At 40.3% G+C, this 16,268-nt stretch overlaps 1 protein-coding gene across 1 annotated transcript in view; it reads left to right on the top strand.

The window, feature by feature from the left end:
- Positions 1–16,268, top strand: part of TMEM132D (transmembrane protein 132D) — a 690,149-nt gene that overhangs the window by 304,291 nt on the left and 369,590 nt on the right. Inside the window, exon 3 of the mRNA XM_082418220.1 lies at positions 12,291–12,437. Within this exon, the coding sequence (XP_082274346.1) occupies positions 12,291–12,437 (147 nt within the window). The remainder of the gene's footprint in view (positions 1–12,290; positions 12,438–16,268) is intronic.

Genomic DNA, 16,268 nt, shown 5'->3' with positions numbered 1-16,268 from the left:
TCCCAAGGAATCCGTAAACTGGACTCTCACATAAAGAGCTGTGGAATATTTAAATAGCATCCTTGACTGTTGGGTGTTGGTCTATTTTCAGTAGGAACAAGGAGAATTGTACTCCCTGCTCACATGCCAGGCAAAGATCAAATGAAATCTAGAAGATATCCAATGTGTATTGCTGGGGAGGAGGAGAGTTTCCTCTCCCCTTCTAGGTTCTTCTGGCTGGTCTAAGAATTAAATTGAGATGAAACAGATGAACAGCAGAAAATCAAACAAAAGTTTAATCACATGTATACAAGGGAGAGACCACAAAAGCTGAGTAAGTTGCCAGTATGGCCAAATCCATCACCTTAAATACCATCCTCTATTAAAGACAAAAGAGGATGTTGGGGGTAGGAGTTTAGTACTTTAGTGGGGAGGAAGGCAACTGACATGGAGATGGAAAAGCAAATGTTTGGTGAACAAGTGTTTGCTGGGCCAGGTAGGGACAGTGGGACACAGCGAGGTCTCTGACCTCTCTGAGTTCCCCTCACCACACCTGGTCCATGTTCTTTGCAGGTATCTCTGGTGACAGCTCAGTTCCTGTAACAGGCCCTCTATCAAAATTCTTCAGGCAGTTAGGGGGAAGGTCAAAGTTTCTTCCTAAGTCTTTTGGGTCATGTTTGTTTTCAGCTTGAAATAATCTGAATGCCACATTTTGAGGTGGCAAAATTTCCCCCCAAAGTATACCCTTTTCCCTTCTACTTGCCCACATGGTTTGGTTGCTGGCTTTACCATTTTGCAGGTATGTGGATAATAAAATAAAATCAATCTTCTAAGATAACCACCCCATACTGGGCTCTCCATCTCCCTGTCTTGCTTTCTTTTTCTTCATAGAACTTATCAACATAATAAATGTGTGTGTGAGTGCATGTGTGTGTGTTCTGTCTCTCCCACTAGATTGTTAGTTCCATGTCAAGAGAAAGCATGTATGTTTTATTCTTAATGAATTTCCAGTACTGTGAATGATGCCTGGAAAACAGGTGGGACTCAGAAAGTGTTTGTTGAATGAACCAATGACCAAATAAGCAAACAAAAGACAGGTTTGGCTTACTCACCTAGTGTTACTCATAATATTCATGACCTGCTTTAGGCATTTATATCTTAAGTTTTGGTGGGGGGAGGGGTGCTGGTAGGGGGGGACCGTCACATCCTCCAAAGCTTCCAACCATTGGTATCCATATTCGTCCTGCGGGTGTGCTTCCCATTTGGTGTGCAGCCCCGTCTGTCCTATTTCTGCTCACCACATCTGTTCTGAATTTGTGCCCTTAGGAAAGATGGGTCCCTGGAACCTTCTTATGAATGAACTGAGAGTCAGAGGAAAACCAGATGCTTGGAAAGACTGAGGATTATGTACAGGACTCATTTAGCTCTAGAATGGCTTTTTTTTTTAATTAAAAAAAATCTCATTCATATTTATTGCATATTTTCAGGTTTATAGTATAAATATTTATAATTTTCCAATAGCAATTTTTAATACTCTGAATATGTGCATAAATGTGGATAATTTCCGAATGGGGAAAGACAGGTTTCCCATCAGTTAATCGGAAAGGATGCCACTAGCTAAACCCACAACACCTGGCAGTGTGTTGCATCCTTCTGTTACCCAGCACATGAGGTGTGGGATGTGGTGGAGCAGAAACAAAATGTGTACACCACAGCTCGGGGCCCACGCTGCTGGCTGTTTCCGTTGTTGCTGGATACTGTGCTTGGAGCACACACATGCACACATATATGTGTGTATGTACATGTGTGTATATATGGGCATGTGCCTATATACGTATGTGTGTCTATGCATGCATAATGTGTGTTTATGTGAGTGCCTATATATCTTTGTGTGTATATGTGTTGTGTATATGTGTATATATGTATGTGTGTATATATGTGTGTATGTGTATATATACGTATTGTGCCTACATATATGTCCGTGTATACATGTCTGTGTGTGTATGTGTTTATGTGTGTGCATTGTGTATGTCACTCTATGCACGTGTGTGTGTCTATGTGCGTGTATATATGTGTGTATATATGTGTGTATATGTGTATATTTGTGTATATATGTATGTGTCTATATGTGTGTATATATGTGCATGTATATATATCTATGTATGTGTATATGTATGTGTTTGTGTGTGCATGTGTGTATATGTCACTATGCATGTGTGTGTGTCTGTGTGTGTATATATGTATGTCTATATGTGTGTATATGTATGTGTATATTTGTGTATATGTGTATGTATGTGTATATGTGTGTATATGTATGTGTATATTTGTGTGTATATGTATGTATGTGTATATATGTGTGTGTATATGTCCATGTATATATGTGTGTATACATGTATGTGTATATATATCTGTGTATGTCTATGTGTGTATATGTCTGTGTGTATATATGTGTATACCTCTGTGTTTATATTTATGTGCATATATATGTGTGTGTTTTTATGTTTGCATTTGTATATATGTCTATGTATGGATATATTTGTGTGTGTATATGTGTATGTGTATATATATGTGTGTGTGTCTGTGTATATATGTATACACAGACACACACACACACACACACACAATAGCTCTGTTATGTTTTAAAAACACAATATACCCTTAAGCCAAGCAGTGTTTATTCCAGTCCACAGTGCATGTGCATTCTGTGGTGGGGAAATTATGGCTTTTCCCCAAATCACTATAGTAGATATATTATTAAGTGTAAATATATAACAAACGTCTTTGGAAATCAAGTGCTATGTTTATCTCTGTGTAATGAAGCTGTCAGTGTAACCTGTATTTATTGAACCACAAGTAGGTTATAAAACTTCCACTGATGAACGTAAGTAACTCAGCTGTCATAAACAAAGGAAGTAATTAGCATTTGGTTCAGATCCAGTGAAGCCAAATTTCACATGCTCTAAGGATTATCTTAATAGTTCCAAAACGCTGCCACTTTCAGCTCTAAGTGTTTCAAAATTATGAACCCAACATAAACCGTGTTCAGTGTATAACATAGATGTGTCTCTGAGAAATAACCACTCGATTTCTTGCACACATTCATTCTTGCTGTACGTACTCTATTCAGTGATGTCTCTTGATCAGGGACCCCTTATCCAGTTCAGAACATCTGAAATATGCTGTAGATATGTGTCTTCTCTTATGAAAACATTGTGTCTACAAAAGACAATTTCCTATTGCCCTTCACTAAATTTCAGAATCTCCCCTTAGAAATAATGCTATAAATTACAACTTTGTGTGGTTGCCCTAGAATTATTAGCAACAGATATCGGGTACTTCTGGGTTAAATATGCAACCATGTTCTTTCCTAAGAACTTAAAAATGATTCATTGGAGAAACATTATCTGAATTCCAAGTGACCTACCTGTGAATAAAATTTAAGAAAAATAAGAGCCCATTCTATATCAGAAAAGGCCTAGCTACTGATAGCTCCTGTATAATAAAAAGATTGCCAAATCCAGGTTGACGACCTATTTATTTAAAGCAAATTTGATTCAATAAAATTCCAGTACACAGTAATTGGGACAGCCCTTAGAATTCATCTTAATATAATAGCAGCTGTCCATAGTGAATTGAACTTTTTTCCACCACCCCATCTTGGTTGCTTACAATTTAAATGAAGAATCATAGCATGTGTCACCAAAAGGTCAGATGGCTTTCTGGCCTGTGCACGCAATTCCCAATTTATAAATGACTGCGTTCAAAACGTTGGCTTCTACAAGGATTATTTACAACACAAAACATTTTTACATGGCACTTACCTCCTAAAAATGCTAGCTTTAGCCCTGGGGGCCACATGTGAGAAGCGATTCCTCTTGTCTTTGTAGACCAGTCAAATCAGTATAGTGTTTTGGGGTCCCCAAGACCACCCCTGTGTTTGATGACTTGCTAGGAAAACTCAACAGGACTCAGTGTAGAGTCATAATCATGGCTAAGATTTATTACAGCAAAAGGACACAAAGCAAATTCAGCAAAGGAAAAAGGCACATGGGGCGGAGTCTGGGGGAACCAGGCACAAGCTCAGGAAAGTCCACTCCCAAGGAATCATACAGGATGCCCTTCATCCCTCCAGCAATGAGTTGTGACAACAGGGGTAAACTGTTGTCTGTCTGCAAAGCTCACCCAAGCGTGGGGGCCAAGAATTTTTACTGGGGGCGGGTCCCCTGGGCACCATTGCCTGGCAGGCACCATACCTCCAGACCACCAGAAAGAAAGCAGGTGTCCAGCAGCAACTATATTGTTTGTACAAAAAACATAGGCTCAGTGTTCCCTTCTTATTAAGGAGTTGGGGGACCCCTCCTGAAATCCAAGTTTCCAGATGCCAGTCAGGGGCCAGCCTTGCCAGTAGGCCTTTCTAGGGCGGTGGTCTCAGAGCTGCAGTGTTAACTCTTCTGCACAATATGTCTTCAAGTTGTTTCTGTGGGAGAGAGCGTTCTTAGTTCTAGTAGGCATGTCCTTTTCTTGCCAAGCGCCAGTCCTAAACACATCATCTTTTCCTCCCGCCTTGCTCCTAATATCAGGGGGTGGCCTGGATCATCTAAGAGCGAGTTTTTAAGAGATGGACTCAGGACCCACCTCCTTGCCTCTGTGTTCATACAGGTACCACGGTTGTAAATATGGGGAGTGTACCTCCTCCAGGGCTGCCACTGCTGGCAGCATCTCCCACCCAGTCACCCATCAACCTGCCCCATTTGTCCCCTGGCTTTCTTGCTTCAAAACCCTTTTTATTTTCCTCAAGGGACTAAGAAAAGAAAACACAACAGGAAACATGACTTTTTGCAGCAGTTTATGCATCTGACTGTTTGCGATGTATTGCATTGTCTTTTTACTATATCCCTTCCATTCCATATATGTTTTTATTTTAACATCTTTATTGGACGACAATTGCTTTAAAATGTTGTGTTAGTTTCTGCTGTATAAAAGAGTGAATCAGCTATACGTATACATATATCCCCATATCTCCTCCCTCTTGCATCTCCCTCCCACCCTCCCTATCCCACCCCTCTAGGTGGTCACAAAGCACCGAGCTGATCTCCCTGTGCTTGGCGGCTGCTTCCCACTAGCTATCTAATTTACATTTGGTGGTGTATATATGTCCATGCCACCCTCTCACTTCGTCCCAGCTTATACCCTTCCCCCTCCCCATGTCCTCAAGTCCACTCTCTACGTCTACGACTTTATTCCTGTCCTGCTCCTAGGTTCTTCAGAACCTTTTCTTTTAAAATTTAGATTCCATATACATGTGTTAGCATACAGTATTTGTTTTTCTCTTTCTGACTTACTTCACTCTGTATGACAGACTCTAGGTCCATCCACCTCACTACAAATAACTCAATTTTGTTTCTTTTTATGGCTGAGTAATATTCCATTGTATATATGTGCCACATCTTCTTTATCCATTCATCTGTGATGGACACCTAGGTTGCTTCCATGTCCTGGCTATTGTAAACAGAGCTGCAGTGAACACTGTGGTACATGACTCTTTCTGAATTATGGTTTTCTCAGGGTATATGCCCAGTAGTGGGATTGCTGGGTCATATGGTAGTTCTATTCTTAGTTTTTTAAGGAACCTCCATACTGTTCTCCATAGTGGCTGTATCAATTTACATTCCCACCAACAGTGCAAGAGGGTTCCCTTTTCTCCACACTCTCTCCAGCATTGTTTGTAGATTTTTTGATGATGGCCATTCTGACCGGTGTGAGGTGATACCTCATTGTAGTTTTGATTTGCATTTCTCTAATGATTAGTGATGTTGAGCATCCTTTCATGTGTTTGTTGGCAATCTGTATATCTTCTTTGGAGAAATGTCTATTTAGGTCTTCTGCCCATTTTTGGATTGGGTTTTTTTTTGATATTGAGCTGCATGAGCTTCTTGTATATTAATCCTTTGTCAGTTGCTTCATTTGCAAATATTTTCTCCCATTCTGAGGGTTGTCTTTCGTCTTGTTTACGGTTTCCTTTGCTGTGCAAAAGCTTTTAAGTTTCATTAGGTCCCATTTGTTTATTTTTGTTTTTATTTCCATTTCTCTAGAAGGTGGGTCAAAAAGGATCTTGCTGTGATTTATGTAAAAGAGTGTTCTTCCTATGTATTCCTCTAAGAGTTTTATAGTGTCTGGCCTTACATTTAGGTATTTAATCCATTTTGAGTTTATTTTTGTGTACCGTGTTAAGAAGTGTTCTAATTTCATTCTTTTACATGTAGCTGTCCAGTTTTCCCAGCACCACTTATTGAAGAGGCTGTCTCTTCTCCATTGTATATTCTTGCCTCCTTTATCAAAGATAAGGTGACCATATGTGCGTGGGTTTATCTCTGGGCTTTCTATCCTGTTCCATTGATCTATATTTCTGGTTTTGTGCCAGTACCATACTTTCTTGATTACTGTAGCTTTGTAGTATAGTCTGAAGTCCAGGAGCCTGATTCCTCCAGCTCTTTTTTTCTTTCTCAAGATTGCTTTGGCTATTCGGGGTCTTTTGTGTTTCCAAAGAAATTGTGCAATTTTTGGTTCTAGTTCTGTGCAGAATGTCTTTGGTAGTTTGATAGAGATTGCATTGAATCTGTAGATTACTTTGGGTAGTATAGTCATTTTCACAATGTTGATTCTTCCAATCCAAGAACATGGTATATCTCTCCATCTATTTGTATTATCTTTAATTTCTTTCATCAGTGTCTTATAGTTTTCTGCATACAGGTCTTTTGTCTCCTTAGGTAGGTTTATTCCTAGGTATTTTATTCTTTTTGTTGCAGTGGTAAATGGGAGTGTTTCCTTAATTTCTCTTTCAGATTTTTTCATCATTAGTGTATAGGAATGCAAGAGATTTCTGTGCATTAATTTTGTATCCTGCTACTTTACCAAATTCACTGACTAGCTCTAGTAGTTTTCTGGTAGCATCTTTAGGATTCTCTATGTATAGTATCATGTCATCTGCAAACAGTGACAGCTTTACTTCTTCTTTTCCGATTTGGATTCCTTTTATTTCTTTTTCTTCTCTGATTGCTGTGACTAAAACTTCCAAAACTATGTTGAATAATAGTGGTTTTGTGGGCATCCTTGTCTTGTTCCTGATTTGAGAGGAAATGGTTTCAGTTTTTCATCATTGAGAACGATGTTGGCTTGTCATATATGGCCTTTATTATGTTGAGGTAAGTTTCCTCTATGTCTGCTTTCTGGAGAGCTGTTATCATAAATGGTGTTGAATTTTATCGAAAGCTTTTTCTGCATCTATTGAGATTATCATATGGTTTTTATCCTTCAACTTGTTAATATGGTGTATACATTGATTTGTGTATATTGAAGAAACCTTGCATTCCTGGGATAAACCCCACTTGATCATGGTGTATGATCGTTTCAATGTGTTGTTGGATTCTGTTTGCTAGTATTTTGTTGAGGATTTTAGCATCTATGTTCATCAGTGATACTGGTCTGTAGTTTTCTTTCTTTGTGACATCTTTGTCTGGTTTTGGTATCGGTGATGGTGGCCTCATAGAATGAGTTTGGGAGTGTTCCTCCCTCTCCTATATTTTTGAAGAGTTTGAGAAGGATAGGTGTTAGCTTTCTGTGAATGTTTGATAGAATTCACCTGTGAAGCCATCTGGTCCTGGGCTTTTGTTTGTTGGAAGATTTTTAATCACAGTTTCAATTTCAGTGCTTGTGATTCATCTGTTCATATTTTCTATTTCATCCTGGTTCAGTCTTGGAAGATTGTGCTTTTCTAAGAATTTGTCCATTTCTTCCAGGTTGTCCATTTTATTGGCATATAGAGTTGCTTGTAGTAATCCCTCAAGATTCTTTGTATTTCTGCAGGGTCAGTTGTTACTTTTCTTTTTTCATTTCTAATTCTGTTGATTTGAGTCTTCTCCCTTTTTTTCTTGATGTATCTGGCTAATGGTTTATCAATTTTGTTTATCTTCTCAAAGAACCAGCTTTTAGTTTTATTGATCTTTGCTATTGTTTTCTTCATTTCTTTTTCATTTATTTCTGAGCTGATCTTTATGATTTCTTTGCCTCTGCTAACTTTGGGGTTTTTTTGTTCTTCTTTCTCTAATTGTTTTAGGTGTAAGGATAGATTGTTTATTTGAGATTTTTCTTGTTTCTTGCGGTAGGATTGTATTGGTATAAACTTCCCTCTTAGAACTGCTGCATCCCATAGGTTTTGGGTTGTTGTGTTTTCATTGTCATTTGTTTCTAGGTATTTTTTGATTTCCTCTTTGATTTCTTCAGTGATCTCTTGGTTAGTTAGTAACGTATTGTTTAGCCTCCATATGTTTGTATTTTTAACATTTTTTTTCCTGTAACTGATATCTAGTCTTATAACGTTGTGGTCGGAAAAGACACTTGATATGATTTCAGTTTTCTTAAATTTACCAAGGCTTGATTTGTGACCAAAGATATGATCTATCCTGGTGACTGTTCCATGAGCACTTGAGAAGAAAGTGTATTCTGTTGTTTTTGGATGGAATGTCCTATAGATATCAGTTAAGTCCATCTTGTTTAATGTGTCATTTAAAACTTGTGTTTCCTTATTTATTTTCATTTTGGATGATCTGTCCATTGGTGAAAGTGGGGTGTTAAAGCCCCTTGATATGACTGTGTTAGTGTCGATTTCCTCTTTTATGGCTGTTAGTATTTGCTTTATGTATAGAGGTGCTCCTATGTTGGGTGCATAAATTTTTACAATTGTCATATCTTCTTCTTGGATTGATCCCTTGATCATTGTGTGGTGTCCTTTTTTGTCTCTTCTAATAATAGTCTTTTATTTTGAAGTCTATTTTGTCTGATATGAGAATTGCTACTCCAGCTTTCTTTTGATTTCCATTTGCATGGAATATCTTTTTCCATCCCTTCAGTTTCAGTCTGTATGTGTCTCTAGGTCTGAAGTGGGTCTCTTGTAGACAGCATATCTACGGGTCTTGTTTTTGTATCCATTCAGCCAGTCTATGTCTTTTGGTTGGAACATTTAATCCATTTACATTTAAAGTAATTATTGATATTTATGTTCCTATTCCCATTTTCTTAATTGTTTTGGGTTTGTTTTTGTATGTCTTTTCCTTCTCTTGTGTTTCCTGCCTAGAGAAGTTCCTTTAGCATTTGTTGTAAAGCTGGTTTGGTGGTGCTGAATTCTCTTAGCTTTTGCTTGTCTGTAAAGGTTTTGATTTCTCTGTCGAATCTAAATGAGATCCTTGCTGGGTAGAGTAATCTTGGCTGTAGGTTTTTCCCTTTCATCACTTTAAATATGTCCTGCCACTCTCTTCTGGCTTGCAGAGTTTCTGCTGAAACAGCTGTTAACCTTATGGGGTTTCCCTTGTATGTTAATTGTTGCTTTTCCCTTGCTGCTTTTAATATTTTTTCTTTGTATTTAATTTTTTTTTTTTTTTAATTTTATTTATTTATTTATTTATGGCTGTGTTGGGTCTTCGTTTCTGTGCGAGGGCTCTCTCTAGCTGCGGCAAGCGGGGTCCACTCTTCATCGCGGTGCGCGGGCCTCTCACCATCGCGGCCTCTCTTGTTGCGGAGCACAGGCTCCAGACGCGCAGGCTCAGCAATTGTGGCCCACGGGCCTAGTTGCTCCGCGGCATGTGGGATCTTCCCGGACCAGGGCTCGAACCCGTGTCCCCTGCATTGGCAGGCAGATTCTCAACCGCTGCGCCACCAGGGAAGCCCCTGTATTTAATTTTTGATCATTTGATTAATATGTGTCTTGGCGTGGTTCTTCTTGGATTTATCCTGTATGGGACTCTCTGCACTTCCTGGACTTGATTGACTATTTCCTTTCCCATATTAGGGAAGTTTTCAACTATAATCTTCTCAAATATTTTCTCAGTCCCTTTCTTTTTTCTCTTCTTCTCCTGGGACCTCTATAATTTGAATATTGGTGCGTTTAATGTTGTCCCAGAGGTCTCTGAGGCTGTCCTCAATTCTTTTCATTCTTTTTTCTTTATTCTGCTCTGCAGTAGTTATTTCCACTATTTTATCTTCCAGGTCACTTATCCATTCTTCTGCCTCAGTTATTCTGCTATTGATTCCTTGTAGAGAATTTTAAATTTAATTTATTGTGTTGTTCATCACTGTTTGTGTGCTCCTTTGTTTTTCTAGGTCCTTGTTAAACGTTTCTTGTATTTTTCCATTCTATTTCCAAGATTTTGGATCATCTTTACTATCATTACTCTGAATTCTTTTTCAGGTAGACTGCCTATTTCCTCTTCATTTGTTTGGTTTGGTGGATTTTTACCTTGCTCCTTCATCTGCTGTGTATTTCTCTGTCTTTCCGTTTTGCTTAACTTAGTGTTTGGGGTCTCCTTTTCACAGGCTGCAGGTTCATAGTTTCCGTTGTTTTTGGTGTCTGCCCCTAGTGGATAAGGTTGGTTCAGTGGGTTGTGTAGGCTTCCTGGCGGAGGGGACTGGTGCCTGTGTTATGGTGGGTGGGGTGGATCTTGTCTTTCTGGTGGGCACGGCTGCATCCGGTGGTGTGTTTTGGGGTGTCTGTGACCTTAGTATGATTTTAGGCAGCCTCTCTGCTGATGGGTGGGATTGTGTTCCTGTCTTGCTAGTTGTTTGGCATGGGGTGTCCAGCACTGGAGCTTGCTGATTGTTGGATGGAGCTGGGTCTTAGCATTGAGACGGAGATCTCTGGGAGAGCTCTCACTGAATGATATTCCATGGGGCTGGGAGGTCTCTGGTGGTCCAGTATCCTGAACTCGGCTCTCCCACCTCTGAGGCTCAGGCCTGACACCAGGCCGGAGCACCATGACTCTGTCAGCCACATGGCAGATGAGTGGTTTATTACCGAAGATATTAAAGCACAGGAACCAACAGCCAGATGAAGAGATTCATAGGGTGAGGTCGAGAGCAAAGAAACGTCAGTCCTCTTGGAGTTTGGAGCCCAGCATGGTGGCACGTGGGGGCATTCTTCTTCACCACCCTGGCGGCTCTCTGAAACCCCTCCTTTTGGATTTTAATGGTGGCTTCACTACACAGCCATGGTTGATTAAATCCTTAGGCATTGGTGATTAATTCAATCTCCAGAACCTTTCTCCTCCTTCTGGGTAATCGGGGAGGGGGGTGGGTCCCATATATGTTTTTTCACTTGAAATCTCTTAGAGAAACATTAGGGCATCCTAGGAAACCATCCTTCTACCTCTCTCATCCGGCTTCTCTGATATCCTAGAGAAAAACCTATAAACGTATCACCTGTCCCTTTCCGTGAATGAAGGAAGGAAGGAATAAGTGAATGGAGGGGAGAAATAATAAGCCAAGTCTGTGATGGAGGGCACACCTGCTTTGGCAAATTTGTCTAAAGTCTGAGCAGATGTTAGGTCTCAGGACAGGTTCTGGCCAGTGTTGGGTAACGAAGGACTTGAGCAGGTCAGATAAGTGGCTTCGGCACCAGGAAGTTTTATGTGATGCCACGGAAAGCACCGAGCCTGGTTGGACCGGCGCTGTGGTTGGGAGCCGTTTCATATCCTGGGTCACCTGCCGTCTGATCCCCCGATTGCTCAGCTGGTCAGTGAAAATGAAAATGGTACTGACCTCACAGGGCGTGTGTGAGAGTGAAATGAGATGAAACTGCCGTGAACTCAGAAGAGCGCCTGGTTTGTTGTAAGTGATAGTGATGATGATGGGATGATGGTCCTGGTGATGACAATGACGATGGTGATGTCATGGGAGGACCACAAGCGTAGAAGTCAGGCGCATCTGTGCACCTCTCAGCACCTGTGTTTTGCTATGAACCATCATGATTCCCAAACCTGTCTGAGCTGCAGCCCCTCCCCACCTTTGAGCTTGGAACGTTGCTTGGGAAATCAGATGAGATAATACAGAGGAACGGTCCATCAGTGCCTGGCATGGAAAAGGCATTCAGTGAATGTGCATTGTTATTTTTAATCCCACTTGTGCAGTGTTAATGAATTTCCTTTTTCTATTTAGTTTTAACAGTCTAAGGGTATTCAGTTAATTTTCTTAAAAGCAAAGCCTTCCACTAGCACAGCGTTACTCTGTTTCTTTACGTGACTGATGCTGCGTATGTCAGTGTACTGTTCCTAGCTCCTCTGTTAAAGGAAGGAATGACTGGGGGGGGGGGAAATCAGGGCAGATGGATTGGAAGGGGATTGCCAATGTGTGATTAAATTCTATTAAACATGAGCTTACACCTGGCAGGCGACAATGGGCCATTAAGTGCACTGTGTCCCCGGAAGCAGCGGTAACCCAGGGATGCCCCAGAGCCATCTCAGCTGTGCATTTGCTGTCTCCAACAGGGTAAAGGTGATGAAAGGCATGAACATCATTGGGGTGAGAGCCAGCAGCCCTTCCGTGTGGGAGGTTAAGAAGAGCACGGATTACGCTGGGAAGTACACACCAGCTGTCATCGTTTGTCAGAAGAAATCGGCTGGCTCGGAAAACAGGTGAGTCCCAGTGGCCTGCCATATATTCAGGTTAGCTGCAGCGGTGGCCTCCTTTTTCCCAAATTTGCTGACAACCACTTCCACCGCGGTTTGCACTTGGGGTGCGTCGTCTGTATTATTAGTGCTTCCAGGTGAGATGGATAGAATCCTTCACTTGGAAAAAGGTGGGCTATTATTCACAGTGGACCTACTTAACAATCCCAGCACAGCTCCGGGTCACCTGCAGGGATTACTCCATGCAAATGGAATTTATCTCGAAATGATGTTCCACTGCAACACGGCCTCTTTCTAATCCATATGATTAGGTAAAGCAAAAAGTCTGGGCAGCTCTGATAAAATGGCCCATTTTGCAAGTGTTTCAAACAAGAGTTTGTTGTAAAACAAAACAAAACAAAACACCCAGAGCTTGTCGATCTCGTGGCACACAGAGGTGCCTTGCACATTTGCCGTGTCGATTTAAATACAATGCGTGGATTGCATTTTGTGCTGGGATTTTCTGATGGACCTGTGAATGATCTGCTGTGGAATTATAGGGAATTGTGACTCTGTCTCGGATACCCACCAAGTTAGAAACAGTCTATTCACAGCTGGGCAGAGACTTGGAAACTCAGTGGTTCTTGATTGATTTCTGTTTCCCGAAACCTCGTTTGTGGCTCCAAGATATTTCTGATCTGGTCACCTGTTTTTGCCACTTTTAGGCTGGTTGATTTTTGCTCTTTATGTTGCTGGCAATTGAAATAATTATGAATGGACCAATCCTAGGTATGTAGCATTATTTCAGGAGTCAGCTTTTTGAACTTTATAGCTCAATGTTTGGAAAATATTTATTTTCCATTATTTATTCTAATATAGAGGTCATGAATCTCAGCTGACGGCTATTCTGCTTTTTTGGGGGGGGGGTTATTTCCAAAGAGCATTGGATGCCAGTTTGGGGGAGATGTGATGTGGATTTCCCTCTGTGCTCCTCTGTTTCATGTAGGTGCTCTGGGATTCGGGTTATCAACTGTCAAGCTCTGTTACTTTCCTTTTGTGACCAGTGTTTCAAGATTTTTTCTTGAAGATCTGCTTGTAGAGCAGATGAGGGGGGAAAAGGAGAAGTCTGTATCTGAGTTCTGCCCCAAATGTTTACATAGTAATGCTGTGCCACACGGAGTACCTTCATGAGCTTACAAATAAGCTCACTTCCAAAGGTGTCTGTGCCAGTGATATGGTTTGGGAAATAAGATGCCACCTCCATGAAAGGTTTCCTTTGTGTTGCGAAGTTGGCAAAAATTAGGAAGGATAGATAGATAGGCAGATACGTAGGTAGCTCGGTAGATAGATAATGATAGATAGGTAGACGAGATGGATATAGATAGATAGATAGATAGATAGATAGATGATAGATGGATAGATATTTTACTATTCTTTACCAGAAAGAGTGGGGAGATTTGGGGAGAAGTCTCAACCGATGTGCTGATTTTCCCTCTTGTTTCTTCTTGCCATTTACCCTGCGGATTAGTGGGAGTAGTAGTGATTGTAGTGTTACGTATGAAATGCAGAGAGATTTGAACCGTTTTGGAACGTTTTATTACATTTCTGGCTTAAGTATGCATTCAGGTCGTCTTGGGCGTATGGAGAAATAAGGACACTTTCCCAGGGCGGCTGATCCCCATTAAGGTATAAAGTGGCAGCTGCCTTTTTATGGATCAGGTAAGGTAGGCACTCCCAAGGGGTTTTAACACTTCCTTAAATGAAACAAAAAATCAACAGCTCTAGAACATATCGACTCATACATAGGTGTGGTCCTTGCCATTGTTTTTTTCCCTTTCATCTGTAACAGTATCTTCCTTAAGAAACAAATTCCCTGAAAGGACTGTCAACCTAGTCCTTCAAAGGTCTGGTATCAGCACGCCCTTCGCTATGGGGAATATTCCTTATCCCTTCGTAGATTCTGATGTCAGTTTTCTGTTTCCTGCTATGGGTCTAGATGATGGAAGAAGCATATGTACACACACAGACATACACAAACACACACGTGTATGTCTATGTATGTAATATATGTGTGCGTGTATATAGAGAATACTGTATGTGCATATACAGTACTTTACATGTCTTTGTAATACGTCATATATGTATACATAGTATATATATATCTATAGTATATGTATACATAGTTCGTGTATACGGAACATATATATGATATAGCTGTTTAAATATGTGCCTATATACACATGTACATTTTTATGGGATTTATGTACTCACATATGTTATGATGATGCGGAGGTTTATTCTCTTCTTTTGGAATCCAGTTCTTACACTGAAGCCAGGAAGGCTTTGCTTACGGAGGAAGCCGTGGAATGCAGGCTCTGTTAGTTGGGGAACCGTGTCGGTCTGGTTGGTGGCTGTTTCCAGTCCCTACAGCAGCGTCTGGGACACATGAGGCTCTCCATAAATACTTGTTTAGTGATGTTCTAGAGTTAGACTATATCTCTGTTACTCTATGTATAATGATGCAAATCTGTACGTACACGTATTGAATGGCCTCTGATACACCTGTTCAAAAAAGTAAGGTGCACAACAACATCTATATTGATGCCCCATTTGGGGAAAACCCAGAGAAGAATACTTTCTGAGCAGAGGGGCTAACAGTGGTTTCTACGGGGAAGAGCTGGCAAGTTGGGGGAGAATGCTGAACGTAAATTACTTTTTACTGTGAGCCATTTGGACTATGATTTTTTTTTTACTATGTGCATGTATTACCATTCAATATAATATATACAGTTAAAATAGACTTTTTTGATACGATACATTCATTTCTGTGTGCAACTTTTATCCTCACTTCAAAATTTTTTATTTTACTTCTGTCTTTATGGAATTAAATACAGAAGAAGCATGCTCCACTCTCTGGGATAGCGAACGGACCAGGAGAAGATCGGTTTCTCTTTTCTTTGAAGGATAATCGGAGAACGTATTACGGAGTGGATGTTTTCACATTAGTAGGCTTTGCTTCAGAAGCTGTTTTGCTTTATACCTTCTTCCCACTCTCTTTGACGTTCAGTTATTCTTTAAAGTCAGCATCAGGTCATCGGGATGCAAAAAAGGGAGCCTTCATGAGCTTGAGAGTCATGGATTGTGTATTGCTAATAATGCACCATGGATTGTGAAGTTGCCTTAAGGAAGTTAAGTCCCTGTGATAGGTGTAATTTTATGGATTAAGGAGACACTTGTGCTAGTGATGAACTCAACAGGAATGAGTGGAGAGTCTTATCTAAGTTGAAATGCATCCTTTGTTTTTTGAAGAACTTTGGTTTTTGAACGCCTTACCGTCACAGTACTAACATATGAATGTTACCCACAGCTGTCAGATCTGTGTTGACTAAGCATTGCCAGGAAATACTATGGAACAGAAGCAGGATAACTAAGTACGCTCTGTCCATCAAATTCCATTTGACATTTTCTGAGTCTTGCTGACTGTTAGAGCACTATGTAAACTTAGATAAATGTGTAACAAAAGTCACATACTTTTTATTTCTTTGCTCTTCTCTGCACAGATGAGTGTTTTCCAGAGTTTGCCACAGTTGCTATTTAAATGACTTTAGGTGGTACAAAGAAATGGGGTCAAATAAACTTGAATGACAGAAACATATGTGCTTTCCAGTTCTCCAGCAAGACTACTGATGGAAGAGAAATTCTTCTCTTTTAGGGGCTAATATGTCTATAAAATCTCTATCTTTTGTTAATAGATTGTAGACAAGCAAGAGTACATAGTTCGATTTAATCCTTTTTCATAATTATCTGTTTATAATCCTTCACACTATACTGCTTTTCCATTTATTCATAGGTAATTTT

This window comes from Balaenoptera physalus (assembly GCF_965194825.1).
Source record: "Balaenoptera physalus genome assembly, chromosome: 12".
NCBI lineage: Eukaryota > Metazoa > Chordata > Mammalia > Artiodactyla > Balaenopteridae > Balaenoptera > Balaenoptera physalus.
The sequence above is the reverse complement of the archived record's forward strand: the minus strand, read 5'-3'. Positions and strand labels throughout refer to the sequence as shown.